The 17,914-nt window shown below is 36.2% G+C and overlaps 2 protein-coding genes and 1 pseudogene across 5 annotated transcripts; 1 reads left to right on the top strand and 2 right to left on the bottom strand.

Moving 5' to 3' along the window:
• Positions 1-4,776: 4,776 nt before the first annotated feature.
• LOC104767138 (UDP-glycosyltransferase 90A1-like) lies at positions 4,777-7,765 on the bottom strand. Of its 3 annotated transcripts, none has more exons than XM_087502908.1 (5): positions 7,523-7,765; positions 7,343-7,399; positions 6,278-7,243; positions 5,245-5,580; positions 4,777-5,080 (listed from the first exon to the last, which is right to left on the bottom strand). In XM_087502908.1, exons 3-5 carry the CDS (start codon positions 7,205-7,207, stop codon positions 4,898-4,900), a joined length of 1,449 nt encoding a protein of 482 aa, XP_087359034.1. In that variant the 5' UTR covers positions 7,208-7,243; positions 7,343-7,399; positions 7,523-7,765; the 3' UTR covers positions 4,777-4,897. The 3 variants fall into 3 exon arrangements, with proteins under 3 accessions (XP_087359034.1, XP_087359033.1, XP_010489475.1); XM_087502907.1 differs by having other exon boundaries at positions 7,343-7,422; positions 7,523-7,750; XM_010491173.3 differs by lacking the exon at positions 7,343-7,399.
• Positions 7,766-10,867: 3,102 nt separating this feature from the next.
• On the top strand, positions 10,868-11,460 carry LOC147921007 (18.5 kDa class IV heat shock protein pseudogene; annotated as a pseudogene).
• A 1,056-nt stretch (positions 11,461-12,516) lies between these two features.
• LOC104767139 (pentatricopeptide repeat-containing protein At2g19280-like) lies at positions 12,517-15,921 on the bottom strand. 2 transcript variants are annotated; one of them, XR_015591530.1, is made up of 3 exons: positions 15,811-15,921; positions 13,389-15,707; positions 12,517-12,923 (listed from the first exon to the last, which is right to left on the bottom strand). XR_015591530.1 is itself a non-coding variant. In XM_087502906.1 (2 exons), exon 2 carries the CDS (start codon positions 15,677-15,679, stop codon positions 13,634-13,636), a length of 2,046 nt encoding a protein of 681 aa, XP_087359032.1. In that variant the 5' UTR covers positions 15,680-15,707; positions 15,811-15,921; the 3' UTR covers positions 13,206-13,633. The 2 variants fall into 2 exon arrangements, 1 of the variants encoding a protein (XP_087359032.1); XM_087502906.1 differs by lacking the exon at positions 12,517-12,923 and having other exon boundaries at positions 13,206-15,707.
• Positions 15,922-17,914: the final 1,993 nt, after the last annotated feature.

Below are 17,914 nucleotides of genomic sequence, written 5' to 3'. Positions count from 1 at the left end.
GATTATTTGGTCAGTTTGGAAAGATAGGAATAAAAAGGTTTTCCAGGGTATTGAGGTAGAATCTCTTGAAATTTTGAATCAAGCGGCTACGGATAAATTATTGTGGGAGGAGTCCAAGTCTTACTCAGTGAATTATCTGGATCCTCCGTCTTTTTCGGAGGACAGGGGTTCCTCTCCCCGATGCCAATTTGATGGTTCTTGGAAAGGTACAAATCCCTACCAGGGTTTGGGCTGGTGGGGCTGCAATGGAGAGCTTACAACGATCCTGTTGGGAGCACGGAGTCACCGTCGGAGTATATCACCTCTATATGCAGAATTACAAGCGCTGATCTGGGCTATGGAGTCTTTACTGGTGGCTGGAGCCGATTGTCAGGCTTTTGAGACGGATAGCGTAGAGCTAACGGCGATGGTGCAGACGCCGGAAGACTGGCCGGCTTTTTCTAATCTGCTGGAGGATTTCTCACTGCTTCGAAGTTCCTATACCTCCTTCACCCTCACCAGGATTCCACGATACGCTAATGTCAGAGCCGATTGCCTAGCTCGATCTTCACGATCTCTACCTTCAGAATCTACCTTTGTAAACTCGTTTCCTCCTGTTTGGGCAACCAATCTTGAAGTTCTATTTTAATATTTATAGTTTGGTTGGAAAAAAAAATATATATATATATATATAAGAATATCCTTTATATGGAGGGAATTGCACTTATGGAAATTCAAAAAAGAACTGATCTTACTAAACTAAACAAGAAAAAATATATCATACTAAAAGGTTTTTCCATATTATACAGTATACAACCAAAATCTAACAAAAGAATATGTTCAAATTCAACAATTAGTTAAAATTGGTTGTATTTATACTAAAAAATTATAACTAAACAATACATTTAAAATGAAATTAATCGATATTATAATAGTTATTTTCTATTAAATATATATTTTGTTAAAATGAAAAGTGATTTCAATCCAATTTTTGCTAAGAAATTAAACTAAACTAAATAGTACTCAAAACTAAACTAAACTAAACAAAAATATCATACCAAAATGTTACTTCATATAGGTGTCTAATCCAAAAGCATATGTATTTGATAGCGTCCATCTAGATTTTCCTTTGTTATCTGATTTATTTCGATCATTTGGTTCTAGTTTTCACTTCTTGGCGTCTGAACGAGGTCTAAGCCTCAGAGATAAGTGACCATTCAGTTTTAGATCCTTGGTAAGGATAGATCAAACAACTAACGAGAAAGATAACAAACCATCTTGATGTACTTGAGTTGATTAAGAGGATCACATTTCTCTCAATTTCTTGAAGAAATGAAACACAAGTTGCATTGTGTAAACTTAGTTGATTTTTTTTGGAGTATGTAGAAATCTGTTCAAGAATCCAACTCATAGGTTCATTAAGAAAGATGATGCAAGACTATCACTGCTTTTACCAAGTAGTAGACTCTTATGGCTGGCAGCTAACTTTTCAACCTAGGAAGGTTTTTTCTTTTAGGAAAAGAAGATAGTTGTAAAGAGAGTTTCTGACCTGAGGGACAGCACAGTCAACGTGATGGATCCAATAGCCGCAGCAGAAGAGAAGCATTCCCAGTCTCTTGAGTCATTCTTTTTAAACCAGTGGTTGAGTTATAGATATGAGACAAGGAAGAATGTATTGATAAGAATCCCGGTGAAAAGGCATTAGATAGAAAGGCACATTCAAAATGAGAACATGAACCGGTTCCACGCCACTTTCCGCAGATATATTCATTAGTATCTTCTTCCCTGCACCGAAGCCAATTGAGTGCAGAACATTGTTTCTTACTATTCTTGGACTTCTTGAGATCCTGCAAAGAGAGAAGAATGGTAGCTATCTGAAATCCAGCCAACTCTTTGGCAACATAAACTATATTAAGAGCTTACATGCATGTATTCTGACTGATCAACTTTCGACGGTTCACCAACAAATGAAGTATCACTACATTGAGATCAAAATGTTTTTGAATGTCAACCAAATAACAGCCACTCATTTTGATGTGAAACTGCACTCATTTACCAGTAGACAGACATCAATGAAAAATTCGAAGGACTGCTGATTATCGATGTGCATACCTCATTGTTGGACCTACCAGTCTGGAACATCTGCTTGAAACTCTTTTCCAATTCGAATTCCTATTACAAGTGATATTGTAACTCTCCATTCCCGTTCCATTGTAATTCTCCCATTAAATCTTGGCTATGATGACTTGTTTTTCAAACAGGATGGGCAAAGGTAATCATCTATTTCTCCCATTAAATCTCCATTCCCGTACCTGAGTTCATATATTTTTGATCTCCTAAATGTCTGAAAGCAAAATATGGAAAAGAGAGTCCATGATTACCAAAACGAATCTCGTTTGATTAGTAATTTAGTCCAACACATTGTTTTCTACCAGGTTGATCTCCTAATTCTTATTCTAAGCTCACTCATCGCCAATGTCATTTAGAAAAACAAGTTAGGATCTAAAAATTTTTAGCAAACGGAAAATACAGCCTAGAAAACAACCATTGAGGTAAAAGGATTGCTTCGAAGAACGGTAAAGTGTTTGTGAACGAAATACATAAATGACATAACCAGGAAAGGAATTTGTAACTGAACCAAATTTTATAATTGAAATTGTGACTCCTGTATCTGTATGTTAGAAGATAAGTAGGGAACTTACGATTAGTTTCTCTAAGATTGTCACAGTTAATAACTTACTATTGGGTCCCATTCATCACTTTTGGAAGTCAAAAAATGAAAATCTTTAAAAAAGAGTTTTACATATTTATTACTGAGTCTGCAACTAGTTTTAAAAGAAATCATATAATCTAACTACAATCAAGAGGGGTATTCTCAAGGAAAAATATACTACTGCATATGATGAAATCACAGATAAAACAGAAAAGCCAAAACGAAAAGCTTACGGGATATCTGCGATTTGGTTTTGATTCCATTCTAGTAAGCTGCTTTCCCTTTTGTATTTATAGCTATCATCAACTCTAGCTTCCTCCTTTTATGCTCCAACAACCTCACTGATTCTATTTTCTCCAGCTGCTCTCGTTGAGCTTCGAAGTTATCGAATTGTGTTTGCATATTAAAAGGCGGGAAACGAAGTGGGAGAGTTAGATATGATGCTGCATAATGTGATCTGTTATCATCCTCCAGATATCAGACACCATTTGCAACAACAATTTCTTCAAGTAGCATGGATGCATGCTTTTCTGAGTTCACAAATCTCTTTCCCTCAATCCCCACAACTAGTGCATGATGGGTACTCTCATTTGGAAGCATTCCCCTTTGAACCATCAAACCAGTCAACTCACATGCTTTCTCAATATCCATGGATGAGCGTATTATACAAAACCACATCTGGCTTTAACCCCGCATCAAGCAACTTATTAAACAAAACAATAGTTTTTTCCATTCTCTGCGCTCTGCAATAGCCATGAAGTAATGCACTGCATGTTACAACATCAGGTTGCGCTCTAAGATCAGCCATGTAGAACCACAAAAGAAACGCTTCCTGAAACCCCCCCCCCCCCCCCCCCTCTTTGAGAACCCATCAATCACATTAGTGAATGCAAATGCACTAGGAACGAAGCCCCGTCGGATAATCTCACTGATAATTTCATTTGCTTCATCTACATATCCTCTAATTACCATGCTATATATCACAATATTGTAGGTTGCAACATCTGGAGAGCTACCAGCAGATCTCATTCCACCAATAAGCTCAAAAACTTTATTCAGCTGATGTGTCTTCCCATAACCATACATCAGATTGTTACACGTTACAACATCCGGTTTCAAACCCTCAAGTGTCACATTCCGAAACACAGACTCTGCATCAACTATGCTTCTGAATTTGCTGTAAGCACCAATAAGTAGTGTATATGTTTTCAAGGATGGCCGGTTCCCATTTTTCAACAGCGCCCCGAAATATTGAAAAGCTTTATCTGTTCTGCCTAGATTACAATACCCATCAATCATATTTGTATAACAAACACAATCAGGAAGAAGTCTCAACTCGAAAATCATGGGATAAAAGAGGTTACATTTGTTTGAAGTTAGTCAACAATAATTTTAATTGCATAATAATTATAAATTAGTACCAATATAATAAGGTAAATATATTTGTGAAACTATTTTTTCTTATAAACAATAATGATTTTACTTTAAATACGTTTTTCTGTTTGCAATATATATCAAAACCCAAAAAAAATATTACTAATAGAACGTGTGTAGTTTGATAAGAACCATTTTATTTTCATTATAATATACAATCATTTTAAAAATAAATAATAAAAGGGGGGAAAATGCTGGAATAATATCAATCATATATATTTTTAACATAGATTTGTCATTAAATCAATAAAAGATGAATAATAGTGTATTGTATTTGGTTTAATTTTTCATGAAATGGAGTTTGCATGGAAAAAAAAGTTGCGTTGGCGTATCAATCGAATCGAAAAACAAAAAGAACAAGATGTGAGATAAAAAAGAGTCAAAAACATTTAAGAAGTAATCTAGTCTTTTTTTGGAAAAATAAAATGGATTTTATGCTTTTAATTTGGATTGGTTAAATCCTCATGAAACTCTTCACTAATTTCTCTTAATGTTTTGGAAGAAGACGAGATAAGCTAATGGTGGTTGATAACTAACGAGACAAACTCTCACTAATTCACAACGCATGATGGGTGTACCGTGTTAAACCAGCACGTTGTCTCGAGAAGTTATATCCATAATGGCACAAAACCATCGAATACAAAAGTCAATTATTCAAGATCACTGTTTATTCCATAGGTTTAGTTCGTAGTAATCGACTTTTCATCTTACACCAATTATTCAAGATCTCAAAATAACATATATTGGTTTTGGTTTAGGTTTAAACCCGGTTCACTTTACAGTAGCACCGTTTGGCGTTTGGCTCTCTACTCTTGCATAATTCTTTAAGAGCAAATCTAAGTTTTTCCAGGACGAACCAGTCCCTTTGAGCAAAGCTGTTTTTGCCATTTTTGAGTATTCTTTCACATTCTTTCTTGCGGTTTTTCCCATTTCTCCTTCTATTAGTTCTTTTACCTGTGAAATTGATAAAAATCAAAATTAAATTCTAACATATAATTTTTTTAAAATTAAAATGAAAATGTGGTTGGTTATTATTAATTTTTAGTCTTTCAACAATTTTTTAGATTGGAATAAAATAAAAATAAAGTAAAAAAACTTTATTGTTTGTATCTCAATACCTTTCTACTTAGTTCCTCTCTTGTCACAAATCCTTGCACACTACGGTCCTGAGTTTCAACTCTTACTCCAACCTTTATCTCCTCTACAACCATCTTCGCATTGAGTGGTTGCTCTGCCATCATCGGCCAAACCAGCAAGGGGACCCCAACGCATATGCTCTCTTGCGCCGAGTTCCAACCACAATGGCTCAAGAATCCTTTCACACTATCATGTGACAATATCTCCCATTGGTCCACCCAATCTCTCACTATCATCCCACTCTCTCTTAACCTATCGTTAAATCCTTGTCCAATAATCTCTTCCACGTCTTGTCTTGTGACCCACAGAAAGTTGACCTGAAATGAATCAAAATACGACATGTGAATTTATACAACACCATACCTTGCAATAATGCCAAACTAGCTTGTATAGTTTCGCATTCAAGACCATCGATTTAGTCATTTAGGTCGACCAAAAACCTAACGGTAGAATCAAAACACCTCACCAGTACCTTTTTTTGTAGTCACACTATAAATTAAAGTCATGAAAGAAACTAGGCTGACGAGTAGCGACAAACAAATTAAGCCTAGATTATTACTCAGAGTCAGAGCCAGTCATGATGATAGTGGAAATGGCTCCCCATAGAATTTTGTTTTTTTTCAGAAGAAATAATCAATGTAGGATTTTTTTTTTCTTTTTCTTTTCTGACAGAGAAAACTAAATTTTCGACTAAAAAAACTTACATAGAACAAAGTTTTGGACCAAAAACTCCAATTTTTTTACGTTTTTTTTTTGTTTTTTTTTTACGTTTTCATAATCCTCTTCTTTTCTCCGTTATTACTATTGAACCCTAAACTTGTAAGAAATAAATAAACATTGACTAAACATAGAACACACTTTTTTAGAGTTAATATCCCTAATTATATATCATGGCCGACGGTAATCATGCCTAACTAAAGTATAACACCTGACTTAATTGTATGAAAACCTCCTTGAACGGTTAATCAAAAGCTTCTATATAGATGAACGGTTCGAGGCAGAATATTAATGTACCTTGGAATCTTCCAAGCCTAAAGCAAGTTCCTTGAGCTGCTTGTTCGATATCTTTGCCTGCGTTCCAAACGCCACGTACAACACCGGACGTCCTTCCTCTCGCTTCCGATCCAACCATTGGATCCAAGCCGGTTTAGCACTCCCCGGTTTAGGAGGATCTTTCAAACACAATGGCCCAACACACCATGAGTTTGGTGTATCAGAGTTGTTGTTGTTGTAATCGACAAATGCTGCCTCCAGCTCGTAGAAACTATTGACTAAAGACCCATGGCTTGTGGTGCTCGAGATCACTTGGTCCATGAATAGTTCGTAAGCTGGACCTGATTGGTTCGGATCGGTGAAGACGTGGTCGAAATCACACTTCTTAACCTGGATCCATGGGAAGTCCGGTACAGTGACTTGTTCGGTATCAGATTTTATTTCCGGTTCCGTAAAGAGTTTGTGATGTAAAGTAGAGTTGAGGACGGCAGAGGCGTAATAGTTAATGCCGTAAAAAAACAATCTAGGAATCTTGAACTTAGCCGCAGATTCTGATGTCCACCAGAGGAATCCATCGGAGACTATGAACGAAACTTGTGGAAGATTCTTGAGTGTTTCTTCGAATAGAGGTTGGAGAAGCTTCGTGGCGCGCGTGAACGGCACGAAGAGTGACATGGAAGGGAGCTTGTCGGTGCTCTCGACGCCGGGAGGGATTCCGGTGATGTTTTCCGGGAAAGGGAGAGAGATTACTTTGATCTCCGATGTGTCGGAGAGGAAGTCTGAGACGAATGGTTGGTTCTTGGGAGTGGTAAAGACGGTGACGGTGACGGAGGTGGTTTGTTCTTTGCCGCAGTGACTGAGGAGGAGACGACCGAACTGGAGGAGAGGGATGGTGTGGCCTTTTGACATGTAAGGGAAGAGAACCACGTGATGATGTGTTGAAACTGCCATGTTTGTGTCGTACTACTATATATCTTGCAAGCCTCTCTATATATAGAAAATGATATGGGTACCATCTTAAGTATTACTACTATATTTTGTGCATAAAATAACTTTATCTCTATGTCACAAGACTCATTTCCTCACCATTTTCGCATGCAAGAATCCGAGCTCGCCATTATTAAAGTTTTGCAACCAATAATTCTGACCATTTATGCAAACACTTTCTAAAAGTGATATTCGTCAAAATTAAAAATGATATTACCAGTGTGTAATAAATTAGTGGTGAAAATAATCGGTAATTCTGTAATGGAAGTTGGACTGTACCCTTTTAATTTACATCGAGATTGCAAGGAGTGTTGAATGTTGTTTCCTCGAGATTACATCAAGATTGACAGGTTACCAACAAGAGAGAGATTAGCTCGTTGGGGGATGCAAATTGACCCAACTTACTGTCTCTGTGGATCTGCTCTGGAATCAAGGGACCACCTTTTTCTCCGCTGTGAAGTAAGTGAGCTCCTCTGGAGGAAAGTCACCTTTCGCCTGGGATATAGTGCATTCACCTTCCATACGTGTAGGGATGTTAAGAATGAGTTTTAACCCGATGGGTACCCGGGACCCATGAAAAATAAGAAACCCAAAGATCTGATTATTATGTTAAAATTTTATGGGTTTTAAATGGTTCGGGTACCCATTTTAGAGAGTCCTATTCGGGTTTATCTTATTGGGTTATGGGTACCCACAAGACTTTAAAAAAAAATTTAATTAGATTCGTTAATGTTAAAAAAAAAGTTTGAGGCACTGCTCTTCACACGCGCGTCTTTCTCTCTTTCGCCACGCGCTTCTCTTCTTCCTCTTTCACGGGTTCTCTCTCTCTCTTTTGCCGCAGCGAGATCTCTCTCTCTCTTTCTTCTCTCTTGTTCTCTCTATGAAGCATCCACCTGTCTCCGCGATTTGATGGACAAGAAGAAACTGCCACACCGAAACCTATTCAATTTACTCCGATCATCCCACCAACTTACTCACTCACTCCTCTCATCTAGATAACAAACAAAGTTTTAAGCTTTTACTCTTCTCTTTCGTTTCCTCTTCTGTTACTCTGTCTCTACTCTCTCTCTCTCTCTCTTCTTTTTGGGGTAATCGGATGGCGCGAAATCAGCGATGGGTGGTTCTGCTTATTGTTGTGGTCTCGTTGTGTCTTGTTTCAGCACTTGAAGCTAGTGACGGAGATTCTGATCCTCTTTACAAGTAATAAAGTCTTCTTCTTTTTTTTTTTTTTCTCTTAGATCGATTTTGTTTCCAATTCAGAACCCTCTTCTCTCTGCTTTCATATCGTTGGAGATGTAAAGACTAAAGATGCAATCTTTTTATATCTTAATTAGCTTTCTGTTATCGCTAACCGGACGAAGCTATTTACATTCATTGATTGCTGCATTGATACGGTCTTTCAGTATTCACGATCAATCTGTCAAAATCATGGTTACTACACCTATTCTCGCGGTTGCAACAACTCATATTCTCTACCTCAATTTCTACAACCTCGACGAAGGTATGATCTTTTCTTAGGGATTATGAAACTAAACGTTGGTTTCTTCAAATGCATCTTACTCTATAATGTTAACAGGGCTTCACAGGCATATATATATGATGATGATAATCATATTTGGTACCAAAAAGCTAAAGACACAAAAATTCATAATGCAAAATGCAAAATACATCATATAAGACAAAAAAAAATCGGGTACCCACGGATTTACCCACAAAACTAAAAACCCGTTCGGGTTTACCCACAAGACCTAATACCCATTCGGGTTTTATGAGATCGGGCTTTTTCTGGGTGGGCTTTTTTCGGGTTCGGGCCGGGCTGGGTTTTTTTACCCACCACAACATCCCTACATACGTGGGTCGCTTCCTCCGGTTGGCTCGACTTCAACGACAACACCACACCTAAATGTCTTCGACGCCTCGCCGCTCAAGCCACCCTCTATTGCCTTTGGATGGAGCGCAACAACAGACACCATAATAACATCTCTACAGACGCTCATGTTCTCTTTAAGGGGATCGACCGCCAAATCAGAGATGCGATTCTGGCCAAGAAGCACCGAAAACAGTTCAGGAATCTACTTCAAATATGGCTCCGACATGCTTAACCTCTTTACTCAACATAAAGAGTAGTTTAGAGTTCTCCTTGTGTTTATTTTTTTGGCAAGCTGTGCTCTCTGTTTAAATTGTCTGTATTAAGTTACAGAACTATCTTTCTAATGAAAATTCACATGATTTTCAAAAAAAAAAAAAAAAAAATGTTGTTTCCTTTGTTTTTTTTTTTGGAATCCTTAATTTGTATATATTATTAACTAAAACAAAGCTTAGAATATTGGCCATGCATGCGTACGCTATTTTTAATACAATTAATTAGAAGAAGAAAAGAAAAGATGAGGATCACAAAGATTTTGGACAAACTGTCACCAATGAGGCGGGAAAGAGCGAAGACAACACGACGGAGAGAGCCATCATATCGCGAAACTATAGTGGAAGGAAGAAGTGCCATAGAGAGTGACGATGTAAAAAACGGCGGCAGTGGCACTCGATCGCAAGCTGGAGGATGTTCTTGCTTTCTCAGGAACCGTACGGAAGATCAATTCGTCGCTTGAGCTCATGTCGATGGGTTCAAAGATTATAGTTTCTAATTTAGTTTGGGTTATGGGCTGAGTCCTATAAATGCTATACTATAACTAAAATTATAGGTCTTCTTATTTAATGTTTTTTTTTTTGTCTATTTAAGTTTTTATTTTTTTACGTTTGTGAAACTTTTTATAAAGAGAAACTATCTTTTAAGTATGTTCTCATTTTTATTCTTTTGATCAAAACTCGATGAACGACCTATCAAATGTATATTGTGTCTTTTTTAGTTTTTGATTTGAAAATGTTTGATTTTCTCCATATGTAGAATGTAGCAATATACTTGTGTATCATTCGAGTGGCGAAACTGTAATAAACATCCGTTCGACATTTTACACTATTAGTCAGGATCGGTCCACCCATAAACGTAATGTTTGGTTGCGTAAAACAAAAACAAAAAACAAAAATTCTGTTAATAAAATAATAATTAAATAAAAATGCATCAAATCCATTAATAAAAATAAAAATAAAATAAAAAATGGTTTAATATCATAAAGAAGTTCGAACTTAAAAGGCAATAGAAGCAACTTTTCATGTGCCTCAGTGCCTTAACCAGTACACAACAAACGTTTTCACCAAAAGTGATGTCCCAAAAAAATTTCTATGCATGAACCACTACACTTCAAATGTCACGACAGTTTATAATGTACATTTCGATGCTTAAAAACCTAGCTTCACCAGGTTTAAGTCGGGGTTAAGCCTTGCTATTAGCTTAACACAATTGCGAAAAAAAAAGAATAATAATGTGTACAAATATTTTGCCACCAGATCATTAATGCAAAGAAAGTTCCTCACATGCATCTTTACCTAGATGACACAAATGAACCGTAAAATATTTCAATCAACATTTGATTTATACACAAACACCATTATTGGGCTTTATAGTTCAACTCTAGGCCTAGTTACTATTCTTCATCACAACTATCACCATCTCAAGAAAACTCTATATTTCTCTTGAGTAAAAATATTATGATTATAGCTCAGCTTCTGTTACATTCTAGAGTAGACAACAAGAAGATGTCAATAATTCCGATCAACGATCGTCGTCGGAGATTATCCTCCGGCGACTTTGGGAACTCATGAACACCTTTCTTGATTTCCCCATCACCTTCTCTCTTTCTTTCTCACCACTTTCCTTCATCACTTTCTCGATCTTCATCTACCGTTGAGACGCAGCTCAACTGGACGGAGACTCCAACAGCTCACGTTTTAGCTTCCTGGAGTGAGTCAAGACGACAAGTTCATGAGTAGATTCAAGCTTCCTAACAACGCCTTGACGGATCAGGTCACGGCGTGGATGGAAGATGGGTATCTCATCGTGTTCGTCACGAAAGATGGTTCTTCTTCGCCATCACAGCTGCCGGAGATTGAGGAGAATCGTAACGTGAGAGTCGTGGAGATCACCGGCGATGATGATTAATAAAGTTTTAAGTTTATAAACTCTATGTACTTAATGATTAATTAAGTTTTAGCCGTAAAGATTCTATGTACTTAATGATCAATTTGCGAAAAATTATCTTTTCTACGATTATTACTTACTTGCGTCTAGATCTAAAATCTTTACTATGGGATAACCATTCAATACATATAGTATATCTTGGTATAAATATATGATTCTAAAGTAAACCATTCGCTAGAAAGCTCACTATCACATTTGATAATATAATACCTTACTCTAATGTTTCGTAGCTCCTTCACCTAACTCCTCTTTGATTTGCTATCTCCTACTAGATTTCAAATTAGACATCTACTTAATGATTCTAGACTCTAGTAGCCGTCACTTCTTAAAACATTAGCATCTAAATATCCGATCAACACTAACAAAACCAGAAGATGCTACTGAGATTTCCCAACAGGAAAATGATTTGGATTCATATATATATATATATATATATATTGATATCCTTGAGCTATATTAGGAAAGCCAACATAATTTGTTTGAATGCAAATGTTGGTAGAATATTCTAAGCCCTTCAAATTAGTGAATGGATCATTGGTAAATGTCGATTTGTTTCCTTTCTCAAGTGCTAATATGTAGAAAATGTGGACTACGTACTACTACTTGAGTGGAATTGTCGATTAGAATGTATTATTTTCCAAAACAAATAGTATAATTTTTTTTTTTTTTTAAATAATGTTAAATTATATTCAAAAGTAAAAATACTGTTTTACAACTATTGCATCATACTATTGAGAGTTTGAAGTTTAATATGGATAAAATTAAGTATCAAATCGAGTGCCTAGCCATTGTAGGAGGCTAGAGTCGTAGCGCATATCTCCCTTGAGTCCAATGGCCAGAGATTTAGAGTAGTCGAAGCGCCCATGTCTATAAGTTTTGGGCAATTCTCTCTGTTTGAGAACTGGTAGTTCCATACACTCTCAACGGATCGATGATAACACGTACCAATATCTTTTAAGCCGTGCTATATAATTCTAACATTTCAGGTGATTTTAAAACCCTTACACACACTATATAGAATCCAGGCTTTCCTTTTTTAGTTGTTATCTCTAGCTAAAAGAAAAATTTTTAGTTAGGCAAAGATTTGGATTAAATTTAAATCTGATGTCTCTTCCTTTTAGGCGTAGTGAGTTTTTTAATATCAAAGGGCTCTTTAGATATTGGAGGGCTTGTAGCTCCAGCATTTACTTCACAAATCTTATTTATGTATAGAAAAAGGTATAATCTATGTTTTATAAGAAGACACACATCGTTACACAAGGGAAGTCTGTGCCTTACCCGATACCTTGTGCATAACAAATTTCTCTGAACAACGACTTACTTGATGTTTTGATTTATCAAGGTTCAAGTATCAGTGAGTGGAACAGCTTCAAGAAAGCTTACTTGAGAAACTGTTCGGGAGAACTTTGTGGATCATCTGATAAGTTTCAGCAAGCGACGCCCAGTAATATGGAATGCAGCAAATGAAAACAATCATTCCACCAACGTGTCTAAAGGGGCTATCGGATGTTTTGAAGTGCAGGGAATGTGAGGTTTATAAATGATCCGTTGTATGATTTGAGGAATGGCTCATTCCCAACAGCTAAAGACCTGAAACACACATCCACCAGAGATAAGCTTCACTGAGACATATGCATACAATTTCTCTAAACCTGTTTTGCATTTTTTTTGACAATGTTCTTATAAGAGTAACATTTTGTGGTATAACACATCCGCAAGAGATAAGTTTCACCACTTTGTAAAAGATTGCAGCTGCCAATGTTAATCTTAGAGAAGCTAATAATGAATATTTCTTTCATAAATTATCAACTTACTATTAGCTTCTCTAAGATTGTCACAGTTAATAACTTACTATGAAGTCCTTATCATCACTTTTGGAAGTCAAAAAATGAAAATCTTTAAAAAAGAGTTTTACATATTCATTACTGAGTTTGCAACTAGTTTCAAAAGAAATTATCAAATCTGACTACAATCAGGAGGGGTATTCTCAAGGAAAAATATACTGCAAATGATGAAATCACAGATATAACAGAAAAGCCTAAAAGAAAAGCTTACGGGATATCTGCGATTTGGTTTTGATTCCATTCTAGTAAGCTGCTTTCCCTTTTCGTATCTATTGCTATCATCAACTCTAGCTTCCTCCTTTTCTGCTTCAACAACCTCACTGATTCTATTTTCTCCAGCTGCTCTCGATGAGCTGCCAATGTATCAAATTGTGTTTGCATTTTAATAGGCGGGAAACGAAGTGGAAGAGTTAGATATGAAGCTGCAGAATGTGATCTCTTATCATCCTCCAGATATCAGACACCATTTGCAACAACAATTTCTTCAAGTAGCATGGATGCATGCTTTTCTGAGTTCACAAATCTCTTTCCCTCAAGCCCCACAACTAGTGCATGATGGGTACTCTCATTTGGAAGCATTCCCCTTTGAACCATCAAACCAATCAACTCACATGCTTTCTCAATATCTCCTACACTGCAATATCCATGGATGAGCGTATTATACAAAATCACATCTGGCTTTAGCCCCGCATCAAGCAACTTATTAAACAAAACAATAGCTTTTTCCATTCTCTGCGCTCTGCAATAGCCATGAAGTAATGCACTGCATGTTACAACATCAGGTTGCACTCTAAGATCAGCCATGTAGAACCACAAAAGAAACGCTTCCTGAAAATCCCCCCTCTTCGAGAACCCATCAATCACATCAGTGAATGCAAATGCACTAGGAACGAAGCCCCGTCGGATAAGCTCACTGATAATTTCATTTGCTTCATCTACATATCCTCTAATTACCATGCTATGTATCACAATATTGTAGGTTGCAACATCTGGAGAAATACCAGCAGATCTCATTCCATCAATAAGCTCAAAAACTTTATTCAGCTGATATGTCTTCCCATAACCATACATCAGACTGTTATACGTTACAACATCCGGTTTCAAACCCTCAAGTTTCACATTCCGAAACACAGACTCTGCATCAACTATGCTTCCAAATTTGCTGCAAGCACCAATAAGTAGTGTATATGTTTTTAAGGATGGCCGGATCCCACTTTTCAACAGCGCCCCAAAATATTGAAAAGCTTTATCTGTTCTGCCTAGATTACAATACCCATCAATCATATTTGTATAACAAACACAATCAGGAAGAAGTCCCAACTCGAAAATCTCCTGAAATATGGTAGATGCTCTTAGCATGTCTCCCTTGGTACATATATTTGACAGAAAGCTACTGTACACAAAAATGTTTGGTCTAAGACGAAAATAGTGAATGAGCTTGATGGCTTCCTCTGGTTTTCCTACCTTACAGAACCCATCAATAACAGAACTGACGGATACAGAATCCTGAGAGATACCAAAGTGTTTGAGTTTAAACAATACTGCAGTTGCTTCTTTTAGAAACCCTGCCTTACATAAGTTATTAACGAAAACTGTAAATGCCACAATATCGGGTCTGATGCCATAGTGTTTCATCCCCATAAGTAATTCCCAACCTTTATCAAAATAGCCATCAGAGCAATATCTGCTTATGAATAGGCTAATCACAGCAGCATTTAGACGCCTCCCTCGACTAAGCATGTGCTCAACAAATTCCCTAGCTAACTCCAAGCCATGAACTCGTAGAATTCCCTCAAGCAACGAAATACAAACCCCTCGTGAAGTAAAGATACCAAACTGGTCCATTTTGTAAGTTAGTTTCAGGGCCATGTCTATTTGTCTCTCTCTAACGCAACAATCAATCAGTATGCAAAACACAGTCTCCAGAACCCGACGATCAATACGAGTTTCAAATAGATCATTCATAAGTAAACACAAGGACCTCTCTTCTCCACTACATTTCTTCACCAGACACAGAAGCATATCCACAGCTCTGTAATTCATATTTCCAGATACCAAAATATGAACCATTCGGCTGATAGACCTGCTCGAGTGCTCAACGCCAATCCACAACTCTGACCACCTAAAGAAGTATAAAGCAATAGACGCATCCAAAGTCTCCTCAAACAGATCATCCAAAATTCTAACGACACTATACTGATCAAGCTCAGTACTAAACCCAGTCTCATGTTTCTGTATCCAACTGTGTTTCATAAGCACATTTCTAATAGTTTCAACACAGTCGTCACTAGGGACATCAACGTTCCTCAGAATCGTATCAAAATAAAAATGCTTACTTGAACTAATTCTTGCATCGGAGATACCTGAATCACTCTGAAACCTTGGCGGGTTATTATCAGCCAATGAGGTAAGAGAAAAGCTCCTAGACCAGAAATATCGAAAGGGCTTAGCTCTCGTAAACCAATGAGAGTTCAGGTTAAGTATTGAGCTTGAAACCCACATAAACAGGGATATTGGTCGCAAGTAAAATCTGAACAAGAAACAAAAGCAAAAAGTGTTAATTTTGTGGGGGACAAAAATACTAAAGAGGTGTGCAAAGTTCGAATAGAAAGAAACTAACTGCGAAAACTTACAATAGGGCTTGTCTTAATTTTGATTCGGACAAATTTATAACGGCGACGAGGAGGAATGGGCGTAGGCGAGTCAGAGAGGTTGGGAGAGACGAAACGAAACGAGAGCGAGTATGATATAAAATTCCGGGTTTTTCTCTTCCAGAAATCAAACCGGTTTTCTAATCAAATAACCAAAACCGGTTTTCTAATCTAAACCCCATCATTCACAACAGAAGTGTGTGATGTGGCGATTTGTGATTCCGGTTTTCTTTCTTCCAGGAATCGAACCGGTGGAAACCAATTACAAATAAGGCCTTGGTTTTGAGAGTAGTTTTTGGATTCAGTTTTTTTGATTTATCTATTTTGTAACCATTCATGATTTTGGGAAAACAAATTTTCAAATGAACAATAGACAATCTAGGTCTTGAATGTTTACAAGTTTTTAAGTGGGTTTTGAATTCCAGTTTTTGGTTTTTAGATTCTAGATTTCGGTTTATGGATTTTAGATTTTGTGTTAATACTTTTACATGAGAATTTTAGATTTTAGACTAAATTCATGGAAAAGCTACTTGGGAATAGGTGTTGTGGATATTCTGCCAAGATAGCTTTTTATCCAAAGCTGGCTGCATTATCAACGGCAAAAATTGTCTCCACTGGTGTTGTTGGACTTACCTCCTATCTAGCGGTCATGCACTTCAAAATCTTCATCCTCATAGGAGAACGGAAATCACTCTCCGCCTATGCAGATCTACTCAAAGCCAAATTAGAAGCCTCGGTGGATGCCAAAAATGATGAGATCTCTTCTCTTAAAAAAAAAGAAAAAGATGTTGAAATCATTATGCTCATCACTTCGGTGGCTGACATAATTTTCTGAATTTAACTAAAATTAATTAAAATAAATAATTATAAGGTTTAAGTTTAAAACAAATTTCTTAAGAACAATAATGTTTACAAGTTTTTAAGTGGGTTTTGAATTCTAGTTTTTGGTTTTTTTATTCTAGATTTCGGCTTATAGATTTTAAATTTTGTGTTAATAATTAAAAAAAAAATCAAGTCGAGATTAAAAATGAAAAGCTAGTAAAATAAAGATTTTGGTTTTTTCTTTGAAAATTCTCAAAAACCAACAAAATCTGAATTCCTTAAATTTTAGGAAAACTAATTTTTGTATAATCTTGATTAGCTTTAAAGTGCATCTTTGAAAAATCTAAAACCAAAAGCAGCTTTAAAATCCACAGCCATTCAAGGTTCTAATTTCTAAATGTCTCATATGCTAATGATAATGGACATAGGCTGTACAAGAAACAAATTGTCGATAGAATGATTTTCGTTTAATGTGGATTGATCAATTAGGTTGAACATAAAAATCAATGAAATTGAAATCAGATTTGACAATGAGTGAAATCATTTTTTACTATTTTAATAATATCAATAAAAAATAGATCAAAATAAACTGATTTAATTAAGATTGTATTAAACAAAAATTGTTGTATGATATCTCGCGGGTTATATACTAAATGGCTAGAATTAACAAAATAATACATTAACAAAATTAGTATTAAAATAGTATATTAAAAAAAAAGTTTTTGAACTAGTGTCTCAACAATTAGTCTAGGTAAGATTTGAACTACTGGCTTTGCATGTTGCATCATTCTTTGCCAAATAGAACTCTAAGATGAAAAGGTTGGAAGATGACCATTCTGATTTGAGAAAGAGTGTGGATGAGTTGAGAAAGAAGGTGAGTGGTCTAGAAGAAGATAAACATAAATCTTGGTTCGGTGGAAATAGATGCAGCTAGGTGATCTGTTTGTCCCAATTTGTGAGTCTTAATTCTTTTCTTTTATTCTTACATGATCAATTTAAATAACACTAGAATTTATCATCTATAAAATTTTGTCACATTCTTTTCTCCAACTTACAGACAATATTGGATTTCAATGTACAATAACAATGTGCTCACACACAGTTATTATCATTACAACTTACGGAACTTTTGGACCCATATGTATTACACAATATTGGATTTCTTAACATTTTTCATTAATTATTTGTCAGCATCTGAAAAAACATAAGCAAAAATCGTGTAAACAAAAACAAAAATCATGTAATCATTGTGTGAGCTAATACA

The sequence above is a fragment of the Camelina sativa genome, chromosome 19 (assembly GCF_030686135.1).
Source record: "Camelina sativa cultivar CO46 ecotype springtype chromosome 19, ASM3068613v1".
Classification (NCBI taxonomy): Eukaryota; Viridiplantae; Streptophyta; class Magnoliopsida; order Brassicales; family Brassicaceae; genus Camelina; species Camelina sativa.
The sequence above is the reverse complement of the archived record's forward strand: the minus strand, read 5'-3'. Positions and strand labels throughout refer to the sequence as shown.